The sequence below is a fragment of the Terrapene carolina genome, unplaced genomic scaffold (assembly GCF_002925995.2).
Source record: "Terrapene carolina triunguis isolate 2854851 unplaced genomic scaffold, T_m_triunguis-2.0 Scaffold130, whole genome shotgun sequence".
Classification (NCBI taxonomy): domain Eukaryota; kingdom Metazoa; phylum Chordata; order Testudines; family Emydidae; genus Terrapene; species Terrapene triunguis.
This window is the reverse complement of record NW_020664481.1, coordinates 16,687,033-16,709,708: the sequence shown is the minus strand read 5'-3', so window position 1 is coordinate 16,709,708 and position 22,676 is coordinate 16,687,033. Positions and strand designations below refer to the sequence as shown.

The 22,676-nt window shown below is 44.3% G+C and overlaps 1 protein-coding gene across 1 annotated transcript in view; it reads right to left on the bottom strand.

Annotated features, from left to right (window-relative positions):
- Positions 1–13,524: 13,524 nt before the first annotated feature.
- Positions 13,525–22,676, bottom strand: part of PTGIS (prostaglandin I2 synthase) — a 35,670-nt gene continuing 26,518 nt past the window's right edge. Inside the window, 2 exon segments of the mRNA XM_024207349.1 lie at positions 13,525–15,198; positions 16,064–16,215. Coding sequence (XP_024063117.1) covers positions 15,054–15,198; positions 16,064–16,215 — 297 coding nt within the window. The 3' untranslated portion in view covers positions 13,525–15,053.

Below are 22,676 nucleotides of genomic sequence, written 5' to 3'. Positions count from 1 at the left end.
CCAGGCTTTTGGTCTTTGCCTTAGTCATGGGGGGCAGGGGGAAGCCAGCTAGGCTTAGTGGGAAATCAAATCTTAATAAGGTGCATTCAATAACGGGTCAAACCCAGAAAAAGAAGGCCCAGTGGATAGAGCACTGGACTCAGGAGACCTGGGTTCTATTCCCAGCTCTGTTACTGGCCTCCTGGGTGACCTTGGGCCAGTCACTGCCCTCCCTGTGCCTTACTTTCCCCATCTGTAAAATGGGGATAATGATATTCACCTCCTTTGTAAAGTGCTTTGAGATTGATCTCAAATGAAAAATGCTAAGTGAGAGCAAGGTATTTATTATTATGGTGATTATGATTTGGTATTATAATTATTATTAATCTTAATGGTGAGATTATTCAGAGGGATCAGAGTTAGACCATAGCTGAACATTTCTGAAAATCTGAGCTTTAATGTAAAAATCACAGCAGTTATGCTCCTAGGTGACTGAGGGGCTTTTGAAAATGCTACCTTTTATTTGCCTTTAATGTGATGAGAACATGGCTAGCTACCTAAAGAGAGATTTCTCTCCCTGCAAAGTGGAATCGTTCTATTTTCAAATGCATCATCAATAAAATCACTATATTTAAAATTTATAGCATGTAAATTAAAAATACTGAGCCCATTAACCTGTGATCTGTCAGTCTCAGGCATTTTGAACGCACCCATCATTGTAATATCTATTTCTAGACCCTACATGGAAAAACATAATACTAACATTCTTGTAGGATTTTCCATTGGACTAACTTGTAGAAATTCACTGGCAGGATCCTGTTTCTTTCCTGCTTGGCTTGAATAACTGACAATTCTTTCTGGGGCTGCACAACCTTTTTTCCTCCCCTTAAAAAATAAATAAACAAGACATTGAGCTCTGATGCTTCCTACAATGTTACCTTCAGAATGACTGGAATATGCCCATGATTAGGTTAATAGCAGCTGTTTGTAAGAAAACATCTCCAGCTGATCGTGGAAATTCACACCTAAAGTAATGGGTAGCTGCTGATTTTAGGCAGACCTAGCAACCTTCAGTTGAGTGCAACAGGATATAAATAGAGATGTAGTTAGAACAAGATAAATATTATTGACCCTATTACATTTGTAGTAAGCACTGGGTATTATGTGTAATTGTATCTGATTCACAGGCTGTGAGTGATCTCTCTATCTGGGTGGGAGAAAGCCCTACTAGCATTTGGAAAGCCAGCCCCTGTTCTAGCCCTATAACAGGTGGTGTAAAAACCACTGCTGGTTACTGATTAGGGTATTGCGAGTAAGAGCAACGAGCAGTGGGGAATAAACTCTCCAGTGACAGAGATTATGGCTCAGTTGAAAGTTCTAGGACAGGATCTTTTTTGGAAAAGTTTAGGCAGCAAAGCCCGCCAAAGGGATAGCTAGTAGTCAGGTTGGTAAAGAGCTGATTTACCTGCACATACTCCATATTATGTTGCAACATATCTGTTGATTTAAAGGATCTTTAAAGGATGTGCTGTAAAACATAGATACTCAGAGCTTCTTTGTGACAGCAGGAAATAAAACTTAAATTCTCCCCTCACAGAAGGACAGGCTCTTACCCTTGAACTAAAGAAGAAACTCTATTAGTGGTTAACAGTATAGGATCTATGACACACAGAAGCATGGTTCTGGTTCCATCCAGCAGAGGGCAGGCATGCATAGGCACACCAGCCAGTTCATTACAATAGATAGAATACAGTATAATACAGAGAACCCTCAGGTCCCACTGACATCAAGCAGAGTTGAGGGCACTCACGTCCAGAGCTTTGCCATTCAGTTGCTGATTTCAATGGGAGTTAGGTGCTTAAATACCTTTGACGAGTTGGGCCTCAGATTCTACCAAGATTAGGTCCGAGGTGCCAGGTCTACTGCCATTCACCTGTCTTTTTTCCCCTTGAAACAAATACACAGTTGTACTTACGCATCACTATACATAACTCCAAATAGAGGGAGGAAAATGAATTAGAGGTTTCAATATAAAGGTAATATACAGATTAAATTAGGGGAAAATCTTACGATCGCCCTCAGCCACCAAGGAGCTGGTTCAGGCTAAAATTAAAATTGTGCTATTAGGACTGATACAATCATAACAGCTCAAAAGTAAAAAGACAAGAACAGAGTGACCAACATCTGTGTATTGAAGTTCACACATTGAAGAAAAGCTGTGTTAACCAGGGCAGCTCCAATAATATTTGTCAGTTTTCATGGCCCCAGTCACTGCTATGCAAGAGTTTCATTAGCTAGATTCTGCGGGGAGCTCAGGTTTTAAAAATGAATCCCCTCTGTTTTGCATTGTAATTCTTTATTATCATGAAGTCCAGCAGCCCTGTGTGTCCTCTGCTAGACCGAGATAGGCACTGACCAGCTCCCTACCTGATTCTTAATCTTGTCAGACAGGCAGAGATAAAAGAGGACTCATTTGTCACAGGTCCAGCCTTGTACATAGCATTAGCAGTAGTGAGTTTGGGCAGACTGGGGTGCAGTCAGCATACACCCCTCTACCCCCGCACAGTCTAGTCACATGCCCCTGCCTTGATAGACCTTATCTCCCAGCTGGGACCCTTCTTTCCCTCCCACTCTCCCCACTTCTTGACTTCCATTTGCTCCTCCTCAGATCTGAGGCTTCCCAGCCCTACCCCCTCCCATCCCTTTTAATTGAGGTGAGGAGAGAACGCATCCTAAAAGACAAATTTAAAATTTTTATTAAAGCTAATGTTACAATTATATAATACACAGGTTGAGAAAAGCATGTCTGTACATCTGGGAATAGTGCTTAGATTATCCACAAATACAAATTTGTTTTTAAAGTCATAAGATACATATAGTGCATAATCAGCAATAACTAGCCCAACTGGTAAACTGACCAGATAAATCCTAGAGCAGGAGGCAATCCTGGAAAACTGCATTATACCAACCAACCAGGCCTTAGATGTTTCTTTCAGGCAATTGATGGAAATAATACTATGCACTTTCCCCAGAGGATCTCCAAGGGCTTGGCAAACACTGCTTCATTTTCAAAGCATCCTTGGGAGGGAGATACTGTTATGTCCCTTTTACAAATGGGAAAACTGAGGCAAAGAAAGGTGAAATGACCTACCCAAGATTGCAAAGGAAATAAATAACCAAGCTTGTTACAGAATCAGGAGACAAAATGGGTAGGCTCTGCCCATGCAATGAGCTCTATATGGATGAACCACGGCAGCCATGCAGAGCTAAGTTAACATGCAAGGGGATCTCCCACCTGCACAGAGGGTGTAGAATGCCAACACGTTGCTCATGGTGCAATCAGAACCTTAACCCTTAACATTATTGTCTAACCTTGTCATAGCTTCTTCCAGCTAACTGGAAACTGCATTTTTCAGGTGTCAACAGTATAAGTGAGGGAAGCCTTTAGGGGATCGGTTACTAATGCACATACTTTAGTAAGAATAAATCTGAGATTATTTTCATGCATTTGCTTAGGTATAAGAGTATTTTGCAGTTAAATAGCAGGATTTGGCAAATTAGGACAGTCTAGTGTACAAATTCTGCCTTTACCTACCCCTTCATGTTACCCCCATAGAGTGGCAATTGAGGGCAGAACTTTGCCCTCCGATTTTAATAAACGAAACTATTAATTTTCCCGTCCTGTAATGTAATTCAACAATAATAAAAGTCACAGCGCTTTGCAGTTTTGAATGTTTCATGCCAACAACTGTGAAGTAATAAAAGTAAAAAGGTAATTTCAAGTGAACTTTTAATGATATGAGCTGTCAGTTACGGAAGAAATGCTATTCAGAGCCATGTCCATATGTGAGCAGAGTAACTGGTGCAGGAAAAGGGCAGCAGCAGCCTTGCAAAAGGGGCTTGCCAGTAACTGGATACACTCATGGCAAACTATGCTCCCCAAACTGCTAAAAACACTTGCTCTCTCCTTGTCCAACAGGAGACTTGTATAGCAAGGAGCTCCAAAGTCCATTCCCCAACGATATTCATCCAGGAGCCAGGAGCTGGGTCTATTGCAACCACCTTTGTACAGCTTTCCAACATGTGGCTGAGCTAAAGAAGAAACTCCAGGATCCTCATTCTACAGCCAACGTCCATTCTGAAAGGCTGTCAAAAGGCCAGGAGTGGATTATGGCAGGATCTTTGGGGCATGCAGCTCTAGGGCCCAAGTATGGTGAAAGCCTCCAAACTAGAGCTCAGGAACATGGTGCTCGCTGCCTCTGTGGGCCATGGATTGATCAGTGGTTGATTTCCTTCATAGCACAAGGTCCTAAAGAAAAAGAGTACAGCACAAAGATCTGGTGGTGAACCATAGCTGGCCAGGTTCTCCTGCATGTGTTGGATAACACAGAAGTGAGGCATTTGGGTTTTAATCCTCACCCTGAGAATTGCAGTTGCAGGAGTGGTTCATTTCTCTGGACTGATTTGGGCTGCAATGGATTTTCTAGCTATTGGCTGTGATTACATCTCCTTCTTTTCCACTGATGTGCTGTACTGGGCATCCTTTGCCATTGTTATTATTTACTTTTATTATTATTTGTTTGTATTGTGATAACACCTCAGAGCCCCAGACATGGGCCTGGCCCCATTATTCTAGGGGCTGTATAAACACAGAAACAAAAGACAGACCCCGTGGGGACTGTGCCTTCTAAATCCCAAAATCCAGGCCAAAAGGCAGTAATTTAGTTTCTGTGTATTCTGCTTGATTTTTCCATTGTTGTGATGAGGCAGATGAAGGGCTTAGAAAGTTTAGTAAGAAACAACAATGCATGGAAGCCCCTGACCTTTCAATTACCACATTTTTCTTGGCACTTTCCGCCACTCACTGAACACAGCAGAATAGGAACGAGTCTGATCAAGTGCTCACCTGTGCATTCATGGCGCTGAAACAGAAGATGCTAACAATGGGCCAAGCTTTCACCCTATGCTGATTTAATTGGCTGTGCAAATCCAGCATTGTGTGTGTGCAAAGAGGCATGCTAAATATTCGACCCCCCCAATAATAACAGAGCTTTTTAAACATGTACCAAATTAATTCAGGGAGCTAGCAGGTGAAATGCATTTCCGTACAGCGAGACAGCCTGGGACCATCCTTCCTGAACTTGGAAAGGCTGGGCATGCTGGGGAGACATAGAGCGGACCTCCGCTAGCCATGGAAGGAGCAACTTTGTTGTCACTGGGTGGAGCCAGTTATAACCTTTCTTGACCAAAGGGATGAGGCTGCTGAGTAAGGCCCATAAGAAGTGAAAAGAACAAATTGTGGATGCTCCAGAATCCAGCAGGGACTCAGAGCTTTCCCTTGGGGAGAAAAACGTCCTGTTGCCAACGTGCCACATTGGCATGGCACTTTAATGTTAAAAGAAGCAAACCTGAGAAAAAGTGGGAGGAAACTGACCTTCTGAGTGTGGTTCTGCTCTGAAAAGTGACAGTAACAGTGGCAGCGTAGGCACCAGCTTGATTTCATTGGAGTCATTTCACATCAAGTTTGCTCAGTTGACGAGTACTAAAGACATTTTTTTCATAACTGCTAATGTTGCAGTCTCATCCTGTGACCCAAGAGTCAAGCTGGTTTCTCTCTGGCTCCTGTATCGTCACCAGTAATAATTCAATAAATAAATCTTCAATTCAAATGTATTTAATAAAAGTGCCCCCTTCATTGTGTGATGTTGAAGACTAAAATAAACTATCTCTGAAGGTTGACTGGGATTACTTTGCATGGGACACCACCATTCCCCATGAATTCTAATGATCCCTTTTAAATGTGCCCATTTTTGTCGCATGCACAAGGTAGCTGATGATGGTGTTCCCATTCTTGGCTCGAACAATATATATCATTAAACAATTCAAGATGTCATTAAACAATTTTTTAAAAATGAGGCCAGGGTTAAATAATATCAATTAAGCATCTGATTCTGAGCTTCTTACTCAAGCTATCGAGTGCCTCCTCACACAAGTAGTTCCATTAATTACTATTGGGAATAACTGCTTATCAGTGTGAGTAAGAGGTGTGCAAACTGGCTCACAATAAAGTGAAATGGGATAAAAGGCAAAAGGAAAAACACCAAGAAAAGCAACATCATGGGCCAGATTCTGAAAGCCTTACGTGTGTAGCGTATCACTGCACTTCATTGATGTCAACAGGACCGCTTGAGGAGTAAGGTGCTATCTATCAGGAGTAAGGGTATCAGGCTTTAGGCCAGGGCTAACAACACCAGGCCAAACAACACAAATCAAGTCAGTGGTGACTAGCTATAGACTTTAGTAACAAAAAGTGAGGACTGAAAAACAGGTCACGTTTTATTAATTGGGACTAACAAAACGTATGCCAGTCACCACACAGCTAAGGTGGGTTCTGTGTAGCTTGAAAGCTTGTCTCTCTCACCAACAGAAGTTGGTCCAGTAAAAGATATTACCTCACCTACCTCGGATCTCTATTATCCTGGGACCAATGCGGCTACAACAACACTGCAAACAGGCATCACACAGATCACTCTTGTGTTGTGTTCTAGCTTTCCCCCATGCTTCATCTTCTTAAGGCTGCAAACTCTTCTGGGCAGAGATGATCTCTTCCTATTATTTGTACAGTGCCTACCACAAGGGGGCTATCATCCTACCTGAGGCACTGCAGCAAGCAAAATAAAAATAGTAATGCTTCTTAAGAAAAGCCATAAGGAGAAATTGTTATGGATTATTTTTTAAAAACTGGCATCTTTCTGCTTTTGTCTTTCACTGTGCATTAAATATTGACAATTGAGCAGATTGATGCAAAGGAAGAGTCTAATGTAGGAGGCCCTAAATTGAAATATTACAGTAGAGTGGATAGATTGTCTCTAACAAACCCAGAAGCTCCTGATAGTGCATTTTGTATGCCTAATTAGGAGGCAATTTGAACAATCTATAATTGTCCTCTAAATGAAGTACTGTAGACTTTTGCTCATATTTTAGCGACTCTATCTCTAATGGAATCTGCACTATAGCAGGCTGTTTCAATACATACTTTAGCCACAAACCACATGAGACATCTGGCTTTTGATATTTGGGTGACTTCTTATGGTAAATAAGAAGTCAAGCTTTCATACTTTCTCCTAGTAAAGGATCACTGCAACTGAAGCCCTTGACATAATCTTTCATGGCACAGAAAGAAACTTAGCATCATTATTCTTTCCTTGGGTCCCTGGAGCTGCTACCAACCCATACTAGTAGCATATTACTTCTCCTTCCATACCAGCTCAGCTATACTGATTAGTTTATTTGTAGGGGCGGGAAGAACCCCCGGGCTCCATCCCTTCCCCCCACCCTCTAGCTATGTAGGGATGAAGGGGGTAGTGGCTTTGTTAAGTCCGTTCTCCTCCATTTACCCCCACCCCGCCCTGCCCTGCCCTCATACACACGTGCCCATGCACACTGGGGAAGCTTCCCAGAAGAGTAAGAGGTCTCCTTACATTCCACTATGTCCCAGCACAGCCACAAAGTGCAGGTCACAATTTGGCCCTTAATAACTAGCAATGAGCGAACCTCATACATTTCAGTCTGAGGTTTGATTCTAATTTGATACACACCAGCTTGCCCATTCTACAAATTACGGCCATTTAGATCATATCTATATCTATTTATCTATCTATCTATCTATAAACAAAGGTGGCTCCTGAGTGTCAGAATCAATGGCTAATGTTCATCGTCGGACCACGTCAGCTAAGAGGAATTCGGCATGTCTCAGCCCCATGCTAAGTACACGTAAAGTCTATCTTGATCAGTTAACTCAAAATTCAAACAACACCTGCTGAGATGCAGGGTAAGGCCAGTTCAACGTAATTTGTTCATAGAAAGATTTAGAGACGCCTAACAGCTGTAATCCTTTTTAGAACCTGGGCTGCAACAGAAGTATCCTTTCAATGTAATATTTTAAGCTTCATAATACAGCTATCATTTATTTATAATCTACCTGATTAACTGAGTTGTATGCTTTTTTGCCAGAAATGTGCATTGTACAATGCTAATTAATTTTGGAGTATCACATACAGATGCAGGGTTATTCCTAATGACAGTTCCTTGCCATATCACACCTATAACATTATGAAAAATTACTGGGTTATCTTTTCATCCAAATACAAACGAAAAGCCTTCAGAAATTCAGAGGATTGTGTCACTGTGCAATCTCAGTTACCTTTTCTCATCTCTTGATTATTTTAGAATGTGAGCTTTTATCTGGGGGGGGGGCAAGAAGCAAACAGAATCTTAACTTTCTAGCTAAAGTGGCAAAAAAACTATACTGAAGCCACTTGCTTGACCCTGTGAGATGCTGAGCACTGCAGTTCCGTTACTTCACTGCATTGTTCCAGAGTTTTGAGCACCGAACACCTTGCAGAAATCACTCAGTGCCTTTCAGTATTGAGAATTTAATTTGCAAGGTTCTAAACAATAGTTTTCCTTGAAAAAAATGCCTTGTTTTCTTCCAATGCTCATGATTCATTTGCTTTTCACAACCTGAGCTTTTTCAACAGGATCATTCCATTAACTTAAAATAGCACTGCTCATACTAACGAACGTTAAACACCTTTCTCCTTTTGCTACAGCGTCAGGCTCATCTCTGTTTTTGCAACGGGCAGATACATTTATATACAAGTTAGGTTTATCATTTATTTTTTAGAAGGATTACAGTAAGATGCTATGTACCGTAGTTAATGTCCTGTAGGGAACATTCCTGAATTGACAGGGCACTGCCTAGATCAGCTAATAGTACTTTTCCATTTCTAACCACTCATATTGTAGGCAGTGCTGTGCTATACCATGGATACAGAATGTAGAGCAATTAGGCCAAGCCAAAAGGCTGATTTCAAGCATCCTTGAGTAAAGGAAGGCCTTACAGTTAAGGCAATGGACTGGGACTCGAGATCTATATAGCTCCTGACGCTGACACAGACTCCCTGTGGTCACCGAATCTTTCTGTGCCTCAGCTCCCCATCTGTAAAATGGGGATAATGACACTTCTTTACTCAGTAGGGGGCGGTATGAGGATAAATCCATTAACACCCATGCTTAGATATTACCGTGATGAGGGCCATATAAGGTCCTAGATAGAGTTGCAGCCTGATCTGGATCAGAAATTTGTGTCAGCTCAGCAGCTTACGTGACTCTCACCCTCTTGGTTCACCGTCCATTATGGAATGGAATAATTTTCTCTTCTTTTTGGTCCCCTTGTTCTCATCCTATTTTAAGTCATGATGTATTTTACTTTATTACATTAAACTATATGGCAGGAGTGAGGGCTTGGCTACACTTGCGAGTTACAGCACAATAAAGGAGCCCTGGGCACCCTAGCTCACTCCCCGTCCACACTGGCAAGGCACGTAGAGCGCTCTGACTCCGCGGCTACAGCGCGGCTGGTACTCCACCTCGGCGAGTGGAATAACGTTTGATGCACCCCCGCTGGAGCGCCCCAGCGTCAGTGTGAACGAGGCGTTGCATTACTGCGCTCTGATCGGCCTCCGGAAACATCCCATAATCCCCTTAAGTCAAGTGGCCACTCGTCTTTGTTTTGAATCGCAGCAGGAATATGCCCTTTGAAAGCTCCATGGCTGACAGCCGGCTGCTTATCTGCCCCAAGACAAAGCAACCATTAGTGTGGAATGCTGTGAGTGAGAGAGCGAGGCGGGGGGGGGGGGATTGCTGCTGTCTGAACTTACAAGACAGCATGCTGACATGCTCTCAGCCCCCCCAAAACCCACTCTCTCTCCCCCCACATACACACAACACACTCCCTGTCACACTCCACCCCACCCCATTTGAAAAGCACATTGCAGTCACTTGCATGCTGAGATAGCTGCCCATAATGCACCGCTCCCAATGTCGCTGCAAGTGCTGCAAATGTGGCCACGCCAGTGCGCTTGAAGCTGTCAGTGTGGACAGACTGCAGCGCTTTCCCTACTGCGCTCTCCGAAGGCTGGTTTAACTCACAGCGCTCTACATCTGCAAATGTAGCCATGCCCTAAGTCCCAGGGCCAGATCATGGTCTGTGTTGAGCGGCTACGTTGGAGTGGAGCCTCCCCTCAGTACACCAGGAAGATACAGCAGTAGAGTAGCAGGCAGACCTAGCAGCTTCCTGACGGCTAGGGAGGAGATCCAGACAGCTTGTTCCGTGACACACCATGGCACCAATGGAACAGTCTAATTGTTTGGGTGCATGTCCTATTCCTATGCACCATTCTTTATGGAGCAGTAATAAAGTACACCCAACCCCCCTTCCCCTTTCCAGCCAGCACAGCCAGGCACCCTTAGCCATCCTGCCTGTGTGACCACAATGGCTAATGGCTCTCCAGTGTGCCCAGAAAGCGCTACAATCCCCATCTGTGCCCTTGCACCAGTGAGACAGGACATTGCCTTAAAGAAGGGGAGCCATTGTTTAAGGTCCTCTTGATCTCACTGCAGAAGCTACAGAGCCGACTATAGCTGCTGTGGTATCACGGTGGGCAAAGATAACCTGTTAGGTATTAGGCCCTAAACTACTTAGGAGCTTATAGGTCAAACATGGTCCTTCCTGGATCTGTGGTACCAGATGTGACACAGCTCCTCCTTACCAGACTCTGGTGACTAAGAGCTGCTAGTTCTGGGATTCATGCGGTCAGCATAAACCTTATTCTTCTAAAGAAACTTGGATGTACTAACAACTTAAGAGAGAGATTATCAGCTCCATTAAAGTGCTTTTCCCAGCTGTAATTTAGACTCATTTCTCCAGCCAGCAGCTGCTATGTTTAAAATGTAGAGTTTTAAAGAGATTGCTTTAGGAAGGCAAAGGGCAGCAGGTAACAGGGCTATTACCAGGTTGAATATAACGAGTATCGTAAATGTGTCTAATGCTAAAGGAAATATCCAAGCTACAATAATGTGTTATCTTCGTTAAGGTGGGTTGATATCCCCAGCCACACTGCAGAAGAGAGGTTTAAATAAACCTCTATTGTAATAGCAAGATTTTTAGGCTGTATATTGCTTTCGAGGCCATAAAGACAAGTGCTGTCTTCTGTAATGAAAAAGTTTTGTTAAAACTTCACTCACAAAGTTTTGAGGTAAAACGGTTGGTTCTTACAGTGCCACAGTGTCAAATGTTATCAGCTCTTTTGTGGATATGGCTGACTTGTGACCAGGGCCACCCAGAGGATTCAGGGGGCCTGGGGCAAAGCAATTTTGGGGGCCCCTTCCATAAAAAAAAGTTGCAATACTATAGAATACTATATTCTCATGGGGGCCCCTGCGGCCCCGGGGCAAATTGCCCCACTTTCCCCCCTCCACACCCCCCCTCACCCCGGGCAGCCCTGGGAAAAATAAACATTTAAAAACCTTCCGCATCTTGGCACAAACCCAGTTTTGAGAAAACTTCTTTTCAAGTCACCTTTACAAGGTATCACTGGTTCTCAGCATCAGCTAGTTCTAAAAGGCACTAAAGCTCATTAAAAGGGTTGGACAAATATTTTCCGTCAAAACTTTTTTTGGATCGAAAACTAGGGGTTTTTTAAAAGCAGAAAAAACCACGGACAATGTCTGCTTTCCTTCAAAATTTGTTGTGGTTTTTTTAATTGAAAAGCTGAAATTAGTCTGCCAAAACCTGAATATGGTTTGGGGTTTCAGAAGTGTGTGGCCAAATATTTGCTGCTTGCTGTGTTTGATTGTTTAAAGAAACAATAAAAAAATTCTGCTTAAAAAAAATCTAAAACTTTTGAACCACCTCAGCTTGTGACCAAACGCCTGAGCCCATCCAGTCAGAGATTTTTCCAGGTTTCTGATACTCTGCTGGCTTTCTTGACTCATATCTGTTTCCATAACTTTGGGTTCATTTGGGTTAGAACATAAGAACATAAGAATGGCCATAGTAGGTCAGACCAAAGGTCCATCCAGCCCAGTATCCTGTCTACCAACAGTGGCCAATGCCAAGTTCCCCAGAGGGAGTGAACCTAACAGGTAATGATCAAGTGATCTCTCTCCTGCCGTCCATCTCCACCCTCTGACAAACAGAGGCTAGGGACACCATTCCTTACCCATCCTGGCTAATAGCCATTAATGGACTTAACCTCCATGAATGTATCTGTTTCCTAGAGACTGGCTCCATGGGGTCCCTCACAAACTGGAGACGGTTACTGTAAGTTTGTCTTTAGTATAGCTTATGTACATACTCCACAAACTTAGCATTTGAGCTTGTTCCAGAATCTGGGATGAGCCTATGTTGTGAAAACTGAAATGCTCAAAATAGCACATGCATGTGAATGGACACGGTGCTAAAATTAAATTAACCCAGGGGTTCTCAAACTGGGGGTTGGGACCCCTCAGGGGGTCACAAGGTTATTACTGGGGGTCGTAAGCTGTCAGCCTCCACCTCAAACCCCGCTTTGCCTCCAGCATTTATAATGGGTTAAATATATATAAAAAAGTGGTTTTAATTTATAAGGGGGGGTCGCACTCAGAGGTTTGCTATGTGAAAGGGGTCACCAGTACAAATGTTTGAAAACCACTGAATTAACCCCTCTGGAGTCTCGGGGAATGCAGGGTAGGGGGGTCTCCCTTGGTAGGGTTGGGAAGGAGGTAGGTGGTGTAGATATTGCTCTTCTCATGTGATCCCTCCCCCATGGCTCTCTTGGCTCTATCACTGTTAATCTAAAGTGGCTAATTTTAAATGAAGCTACCCTCCCCTGACATGAATCTCCCTATGGCACTGAAATTAAATGTAGACTATAATTTGGTATTTGAGAAGTGAAAGGGACGGTAGCCCTAAGGGAAAAGATAACAGCTTGGCTCTTTGTGTTAAATAGCTGATTGCAAGCCTCAAACTGCTGAATGAGCTTTAGGGTAGGGAAGGCTGTGCCTCCCCAAACAGCCTGGCCCTGCCCCCTATCCGACTCCCACCAACTTCCTGCCCCCCGACTGCCCCCCTCAGAATCCCCGACCCATCCTGCTCCTTGCCCTCTGACCGCCTCCCCCCAACCACCACCCCGGGACCCCCCTCCACCAACCCCCCCTGTACCCTGACTGCCCCGACCCCTATCCACCCCCCCCGCCGCCAAGTCCTGACAGACCCCCGGAATGCCCACGATCCAACCCCCTGTTCCCCATCCCCTGACTGCCCCCAGCAGCGCTGTCCAGGGCCGCTCCTGGGTTACCGCCTCCTCTCCCCTCTCTCGGATCCTCAGCGCGCCTCGTCCAGGAGCTGCCTTCACCCCTGGACAGTGCTGCAGTGGCGTGGTTCCGGCGGGACGGGAGCTCTCAGCCCCTCCCCCTTACCACGCGGCTCTGACTCAGTGGGAGGAGCTCAGGTCCCGCCGCTGCAGCGCTGTCCAGGGCCGCTCCTGACACGGCACGCTGAGGCGCTGGGGGATGGGGGAAGGCGGAGGCGGGGCCGGGGGCCCTTGTGGGGCCCAGGGCAAATTGCCCCATTTGCCCCCCCCCCGGAGGCCCTGCTTGTGACTGTCAGGATGGTATTGCCCATGAAAACTGAATATAAAAGTGTCTGATCATGTCAGTACATATTGTATTTTAATGCATATGCACAAGGGGGCAAAATTAAAGTTGCACAGATAACTTTCATTCTAGCATTTCCAAACTTTGTGTCTGATTTTGCAACCTTACCATTCTTTTAATGTAACTTTTTGTCTAACTAAAAGAATAACTTTATTTATATGCATATGTGTTTGTGTGTGGGGGGAGATTCTTGGGTAGATGTGTATGCATATATCTTCTTTCTGCTAAAATAAACAAAACAGCATAATATTTCTCAATTCATAGACCTTAAATGGCATAGACCTGCTTATGTCTTTCTCAAAGCACCCCGGAGTAGATGAAAGATTTCCAGATATTTGTAGTTAGTAAACAAAAAGATTAATGATTTTCCATTAGAAATTGAATTAAAAAAATAAAGGATTCCAAGATATTTTCCTTACAAAAATAAATTGAGAGGAGAACATGTGCCAATTAAGCAGCTCTTGTTCAGAAATGATCCCAGGAACAGCTGCAATGGCTTTGCACTGCACTGTCAGGGGATTCTGGACACAAACGAAGCATAAACAGACTCAGAAGGGTCAGCCTCATACAGTGGGAATCCTTCAGTGGCATCGAGTCAGTGCAGAGGCTTCAATGTCAACTCTCCTTCTTGTTGCCTCTCCCTGCTACCAATGCAGTTGGTGTGGCTAGAGGAAAGGGGGCACAGGGCAGCAGCTCTTTGGAGCCATCAACATCTTCCATAAATTAGAGCAGCCTGAAGGGACCAGCCTGCATTCAAGAGCTCCAAGATTAGGAGAGTGCAAATGGCAAACATTATGTCACTTTCCAACACTCTCTCCTGCATCACACACCCCTCCTACCTACCTGTGCTGTGTGCAATTTGTCCAGGCAGCCCATAATCTGGGCTGTAAACCTATGATCTGGAATGGCCCCTTATCTGATCATTTTGACTGCTGAAGGTAATTCCACTAAGACACCATATGCTTAATGATGCTGACTCACTCAAGTGTATCTTCCTTTCCAAAGTTCTCTCTCATGCTGGGGTGCAGGAAGACCAATCCACTGTATGGACGCCAAGGCCCAGCTACTCAGAAATAAAAACTCAGCTGTGTCATGACTCTGCTAGATATATTTAGTCGTACCCAAGGATTTGCCAGGAATTCCATGAATGTGCAAAATTGGTTGAGAGTTACACACACTAGCTTATGACAGCGATATTCTCCCTTGAAATGTGCTTCCATGACGTAAAGTTCGCTTTGACTATATCTAGTGATTAGTTACTAAAAATGACTGTATGGTATGTTGAAGCTCCCCTATTAACTAGAGTCATTTAGCATTAAAGCTGTAGTCTAGCAGGTACAAAGCCAACATAATGGTGACTTTTTTTCTTCTAATGTTCTTTCTAACTGCTACCATTACCCCAGCCCAATGGATTATTTAATAAAGCCAAAATATACTACTTGGATCTAGAACCAGTTCGATGACAGTTCTTAGAAAAACCAGAGGAACACAGAGGAGACCAGTTGGATGATGGAAGGGAAGCCATTGCTATTTTACTAATCTTTCAATTTATATTGAATCATGATGTCATTCTCCGGCTGTAACATTCCGAAGCCGTATCTTCCCTTGTCAAACCCTGGGATTCTTGCTTCAGGATCTTTCAGTTCCAAGTCAAAATTGGTTAACAAGATGAAAACAAACCTAAAATGATAAAATGACCAGGTCAGTAAAGTATATGATATTGACAACCTACTAGTTTTTCTATGCTTAGAAGGCAAATATTGAGGGAACTGGTAATTCTGCCTATAGTTAAGGTTGCCTGATACTTCCTATTATTAACACCCAGTTTTCAGTTGCTTACGACTTTGCCAAACTTTAACCATTTGGATGGAACTTTTCCATGCCAGGTGCCTGCCACAGGCTGAATTATTCTGGAAAATTTCAGAAAAGATGGTTTAGCCATTTCCAAGAATGACATTAGGGAAAAATACATTGTACAAAGTGAAGAAGTGCTATTGACAAATAGTATGTGATCATATCATTAAAGATTGTATCATAATGCATGCAATGGGGCCCAATGCAGGTTGCACGGGAAAACTTAATACTGGACTTTCCTAAGTTTTGCATCCTTAATATAACTTTGACTTTACAACCTTCATGTAGTTTTGTGTGTGCAGTGTATGTATGAAGCTACAGTAGAATGGGAGGCCTGGGAGCATTTCCTCTCTACCACCACAGTATACTATGCGGCATAACTAACTAATTCACAAGTCATTTGGAGATTTTGTTATCTATGGTGTTAAAAAAATACTTATTTAAAAAATAAATAAAATGTTTTCCCGAAGAGTTTATATGGGTTATTGAGGAGTAGATACAGAGTTTACAAATGGTCTCAACCTGTATTTATACGAAGTAGATGCCAGAGGCATTAGATAAATATTATGTTTTGCTTTTTTTTTTTAAATAGAGGTCCAAATTTTATAGAACAAGACGGTTCTTATCCTGGATATTAAAATTACAAGTGGCCAGAATAACTAAGTTTCATAGACTCTCTGCATTTACTTACTGTTTGATGCTATTGACTGCATGGAACTTTCCAATACATGTGTTAATTCCTGCTCCCCATGGCATGTTGTAATATTTGAGCCTTTCCCCTCCTTTATAGAAATCCCTTTTCTCTGTGTTGTCTGCATTGAGGAATCTGTCGTATTTAAATTTCTGAAAAATAAGAACGCATTTCTCTCACAGTTATTCTCTGTCCCATGGGAGCAGATGGCTATCTCTGAACACAGAGGCAATCACTTGCTGTATATTTGTATTCTGATATCACCTGAAATGCTGTTGTAGGGAGATAATTAGAGGCTTTCTAATCACTGATTGGAAGACACTCTGAGAAGTAGGGGAGCCTATGATGAAACACCTGTCAGGGATGGTCTAGATAATACTTAATCCTGACATGAGTGCAGGGGATTGGACTAGATGACCTCTTGAGGTCACTTCGAGGCCTATGATTCCATGCTTTCCAAACGAAGATTGGAGACTATAGGTCAAAAGAGCAGTGTGCTGGGGAAAACACAGATATGGACTTCCCTATCTAGGGAAACCTAACTAGGTTTTAGAGACATGAGAAGACTTTCCAAGGAACCCTGGTATGGACTGGGAGAGAGAGAGCAGAGCAAAGCACACCAGCATGGGTTCTGAGATGGGAGATTACCCCAACCTCTAACCTTCCAAATGTGTGTTCCCTACCCTGCAGTCGTGCAGCATGCAGCCGTTGGGTATGTATGAGCATAGGAAGAAATGGTTTTCTTCATTTTTTAATCTATTTTCTCTCTTACATAAGTTATACATTCTTTATCTTCAACTGTAACTTGGACGTGATTGTTAATGTGAAAGAGAACCATTGTTGACTGTCCTAAGGAGCTGGGGGAGCCTCTACCTTCCGCGTGTGAGTCCACGAACCCTGCAGTGCCAAGCTCCGCTGGGGATGGCACAAACTGAGGCTTGGAAAGGGCCCAAGTTTCTCTCCCTAAAGAGAAAGGTACAAAGGCTCATGCTGGCATATGTGGAGACCCTGAGCCATAAGTGTATGATGATCCACCATAACAGACACAATCAAGAGTTTCTTCCACACTGGCAAACAGCTTTGAAATGGAGAGTCTTCAATGATCTCATCCAGCTGGAAACAAACCCAATCATTCCCAGATGCTCACCTTTGAAATCATGCAAACATCTGTCCTGCTCTAAACCTTGCCTGACTGCAGAACACACACAACCATGAAGACTGCGTATTTTCAGCTTGGTGACTCATATGCTGAATCCTTTAGTCATGCAAAGTAATGCAAACACATAGTTCACTGGTCTATCATTCCTGCTTGGAATTCTGCTTTTTTGCCTATTTTAATGTAATGGTTAAAGGGCCTATAATCAACGAACATGAAAATCCACTATTGGGGCTGATCTTTCTCACCTATTAGGGCACCAGCTGATTGTCCTAGCATTGCTCATGTGGACCAAAACCTATTTCCTTAAAAGGGAGTTTCCCCTGAATAAAGACTGTGGGAATTAGCCCTGACTAACAAATACACTGAAGGATAGAGGAGTACAGAATAGTCTGGGTATGTTAAATTTGTGCACTTGTGTTGACAAATTCTGAAAAATCATTAGGAGAGGCAGCTTGGTCCAGTGTCGTGGGCACGAAACCAGGAATCAGGAGATGTGGGTTCTACTTCTCGCTCTACCAGTGACTGACTGTGTGACCTCAGGCAAGTCACTTGACCTCTCTCTGTCTCCTTTTCCCATTTGTAACATGGCAATAGTGACACTTGCCTACATTGATGTGCCTACTAATACATATCTATCTCTGCAGAATGAAGGGCTTGAGGCAGCTCTGCTGGGAATCAAACTTGGGATTCCAGAGAGCCTATTTCAAGTATAGGTTCCTAAGTGATTCATTTAGTTGCACATGGGAAGTTTAATTAGTGCTAACTATCCACAGAGCAAGTAAACAAACTGTACTGGACATAACACCTCTCTGGTGTACGTACTTGGCTGCTGAACTACTCTGTGAGATTCCTAAGGACACTCAAAGCTCTGCAGTGTGCATCGGCAACATGAATGGTGTTTTTCACTCTGGCTCCATGGCAGGGCTGTGTGCTGGATTGTGACATCAGCTCATATCTTTCACTTGGGCAGCCAGCAGGGTTCAGGCTTATCTTGGGGGTAAGTGCACTTCAGCCAGAAAATAGTTGCAGGTGACAGCTGCTTACTTCCCTAGCAAGGCCAGGCTATGGAGTAGCACTAGTCTTGGCCTCCTTGTATCTGCAGAGGCAGCACCAATATTCTGAGGCCATGTTCTGGGAGCTCAAATGGGAAAATATTGGTCCACAAGAAGAAGCAATAGGGAGCTGACAGGACCCAGCCTAGATGAGTTATCCAGCTGACGGGACCCAGCCTAGATGAGTTATCCAGCTGGAGCCAGGAATTGTCCTGTAGAATCAATGCACTGACCCTGAAGTGGGGGACACCATTACAGAAAGTGCCAAACATGCTGTGATCCTTTCCCATGTTTGGTCTCTAGGCTTTCACAGTGTGCAGCAATGCCTCTGGAATCAGACCTTTCTCTCACTTCATTTTCCAGCAATTACAGGAGCTGTGTCTCTGCAACGGAAGTGCTTGCAGCACTAAGTAAGCTAGGTTGCTCTGGGCTGTTTCACTCCTCCAAGCTTTGTTGCCCCCTCTCCCTATGATAGCCAATGGTAGAGTCAGTAACGGCTCTTTTTGGTTCAGTTTTCCCTTGCAGTACTCTTGGCTAGCATCTCAACCTGTTGAATGTTTTCTCTGGCACGTTCTTTGGCAGGACTATTATATAATCCCAGCAAACACTGATTCCTAGATTTCAAGGCCAGAGGGGACCTTTATGATAATCTATGAAGATGTCCTGCATAACACAGGCCATAGGAGACTTCCCCCCCCAGTAATTCTTGCATAGGGCCCATGAGGCGGACCCAGGGCCGGCTCCAGGCACCAGCTTGGCAAGCAGGTGCTTGGGGCAGCCACTCCAGAGAGGGGCGGCAGGTCCAGCTATTCGGCGGCAATTCGGCAGATGGTCCCTCACTCCCGCTCAGCGCGAAGGACCTCCCGCCGAATTGCCGCCACAGATCGCGATCGCGCTTTTATTTATTTTTTTTGGCTGCTTGGGGCGGCAAAAACCCTGGAGCCGGCCCTGGGCAGACCCTCAGCTGTAAGTTGTCAGAGCTGCAGTAAAGCTAATGGAGCTATGTTAATTTACACTAGCAGAAGATCTGTGCCCATAGCTTGTGGGTGAGCTATAGCATGTCTTTCAGCAAAATGTCCAGTGTGGATTTTTAAATAAAATAATAATAAATAATATATATGGAGATATACCTATCTCATAGAACTGGAAGGGACCCTGAAAGGTCATTGAGTCCAGCCCCCTACCTTCACTAGCAGGACCAAGTGCTGATTTTTTGCCCCAGATCCCTAAGTGGCTCCCTCAAGGATTGAACTCACAACCCTGGGTTTAGCAGGCCAATGCTCAAACCACTGAGCTATCCCTCCCCCCCCTCATTTAAAGACTTTGAATGATGGAGGATCCACCACACCCCTAGGTCTTCAGCATGATCTTGTTATGCTTCATCTAATTATGCCTTTTTCTGCTCGATTAAAGAGCTGTTTGCAGTCAGAAATCTCTTTCCCGTGTAGGTACTTCTAGACTGTGATCAAATATTGTCAGGGAGCCAGCTGCAGCAGGGCCAGTCTCCTAGCAACACACTGGACACAGGGATCCTAATGGGGGCTGCCTGATTGACTTCACTTCCTGATTGATGGAGGGGTGGAGCTAGCTACTGTTTAATCCAGCAACAGCCAGTGCTTGCTGGCTGCTCAACATGTTCCCTACCCACAGCTGGCTTGGTCCTGCGTCCTGCACTTCTGCCTGCCCCTGTTCCCTCATCAACCCATGCCCTTCTCCATCCTTGACACCGCAGCTCTGCTTTCTGACCAAATCTCTGGCTCCCCCATTGGTTCTGGCATTCAGCTTCTGATCCCCGGCCCTGACGCTCAGCTCTGTTCTTAATTATAGCTCCAGGTATTTTGTGGCCCCGAACCTTGACTCCAGTTCAGCTCCATTCTAACCTCCAGGCCTGGCTACCCTATGGCTCTGTCCATTAGGCCCAACTGCCCATGTCCTGGTCTCGTCCTTGACAAGTATAAAGGAACAAAAAGATTTTTGTAGCCTGGGAAGCATCTCAGCAACTCAACATCATAAATGGAGAAATACATTTCATGCTAGGAGAAGCTATAAATTCCCCCAGATTAATGGGCATAGACAGAAATCCACTAACAGCTTGAATTTAGTGCTGGTGGAAAGCGATGAATTGACAACCCTGGAGACTGAAGTCCTGAGTTTATCCACAAAACAGGAGCTGCATGTGCAACGATGGTCCTCACCCTGTCCTACTGATGCACCTCAACTCTAAGCTATAGGACCTGCCTCTAGGGAGACAAACTTAGTTCACTGGAGCCCTTACGTGTGATTCAGCTTCAGGATTTGGAAGCAGGCAGGGCTGGCTCCAGGCACCAGCAAAGGAAGCAGGTGCCTGGGGCGGCCAATAGAAAGGGGCATCAGTGCGTCCGTTGTCAGGGCAGCACGTCCGGATCGGCGGCGGCAGCGGCACTTCGGCGGCAGCTCAATCGGCCCACTCCGGGTCGGCGGTAATTCGGCGGCGGGTCCTTCACTCGCTGTCTTCCTCTTCGGCGGCACTTCGGCGGCAGCTCTATCGGGTTCTTTTATTTATTTATTTTTGCTGTTTGGGGCGGCAAAAAAGCTGGAGCCGGCACTGGGAGCAGGTCACTTTACCACACCAACAAACCAGTTCCCTTGGTTTTTTTTTTCAATGAACCCTTCAGTGGACAAATGGCATCAGGTCCCTGTATACATTTGCATGGAATAAGCTCAACTTCAAATGACAACCGAGCTGCCAAGATTTGCTCCCTGTGCACCACAACTTTGACTCTCTTCCAGCAGTATCGCGAGAGCATTAAAAACAACACAACGCATCAAAGAGCCAGATATAACATACGGCGCTGAGCTGCTATTGCTATTGAGAAAGGAGTGGTGACTCGAGGGGGAAAATGAGTCTAATTTTCTCCAGTCTTGCCTGATGATCTTTCATCTTAAATCAACCTGTCATAGGGCTTCGTTGTGTTAAACTAATATTTGGAATCCGAACACTCTGTCTCTGAATGGAGCACAGTAACCTAACCAGTTATAAAAGGTCTTTTGACCTTGCAAACTGTATCTAATAGCATTTACATTGCTGTGATGCTGACATCATTTCTGACATTTTGGCCCATGGCAGACTACGTAGAGGAAGCAAAAACAGCTTGTTTCTTTGTTACCAAATACCCCTTAAGCCCCCTGCTAATTGCTAACACATGTTTCTATATTTAAAGATTGCATCAAGTTGTTATGGCAACTGGATAGTGGAATTCCAGTTGTCATAACAAGTCAGCGTTGTCCTCACGTACCATTGTTTCCACAATTTCATTTTTAGAGCTCAAGTTTACATAACTTACCAGCCTTTCCCATAACACTGAATCCGAAGGAGAAAAGTAAAGTAACTCATTTGATCTTTTTTCAAGGCAAGCTTTTCCCCTTAAAATGAGAAGCAGATTAAAGGAACATGATAGAAGGTGCTCTTAAACCTAAACAGCATTTATTAAAACAAAAGCCACTTGCAGAAATCCTTGGAACCCTCCAAGATGCTGGAGCACCAGGATCTAGATCCAGTTGGTAGCAACCAAATGTTGTTATCCTCTGGTGGTCATTCTTGAATGGGCCATTTCAACTTGGTTCCAGCTGCAAACAGGACCACTATGGTAGTTGGTACCCATTGGCAGGAACAGCAGCGAAGGTACTGCCTGAACCGCCCATGTGGAATGAACTCTTTCGTGCCCACTGGTCTCTCCCATCAGGTCAAGCCCGAGGCACTCTTACAGCATGGTAAGAGAAGTCAGCACTGCTGTGGCCCATGTTGTACCTGTTCTGTTTGGCCAAAGGGGAGAAAAGTTTGGTCTCTATACCTAGCTGTGTACTTTTATGGTCTTCATGTCCATAGTATCCGAATCTCTAGAGGTGTCAGGCCAAATCTCACCTGAGCATTGAATATTCACACTGTTCTTAAAAAGAATACCTATAAAGCACAACAAGACACGTTAAAGAAACATCATGGTTGTGCTGCCCTCATTCAGATGCTGGCTACTATCCCTGCTGAAAGAAACCTCATTCCAGTTTGGCTTCTAACTACATTTTGTGCTGTAGAAACTGCATCATATGTCCAAGTCTCCGATTTACAGTTGTAAGTTAATGGGACTCTTCACCCAATCAACCAGAGTCTTGCCATTAATTCCTGCTGAATTCTTGGTTCCAGCTCTCAAAAGCGCCTGACACACTGGGCGTGCTCCACATAGTACTACCCCTTCTTCCAACACCAGCATCCCTGCTCTGCTGAGTTGCAGCAGATGTCCAGGACCTTCTAGGTCAGCTTCCCAGTAGAGAAGTCTAGTCACACAGAGTCTGGCATGCTCTAAGTGTAATGTGCTTTATTTACACACACACACACACACACACACACACACACACACACACACACACA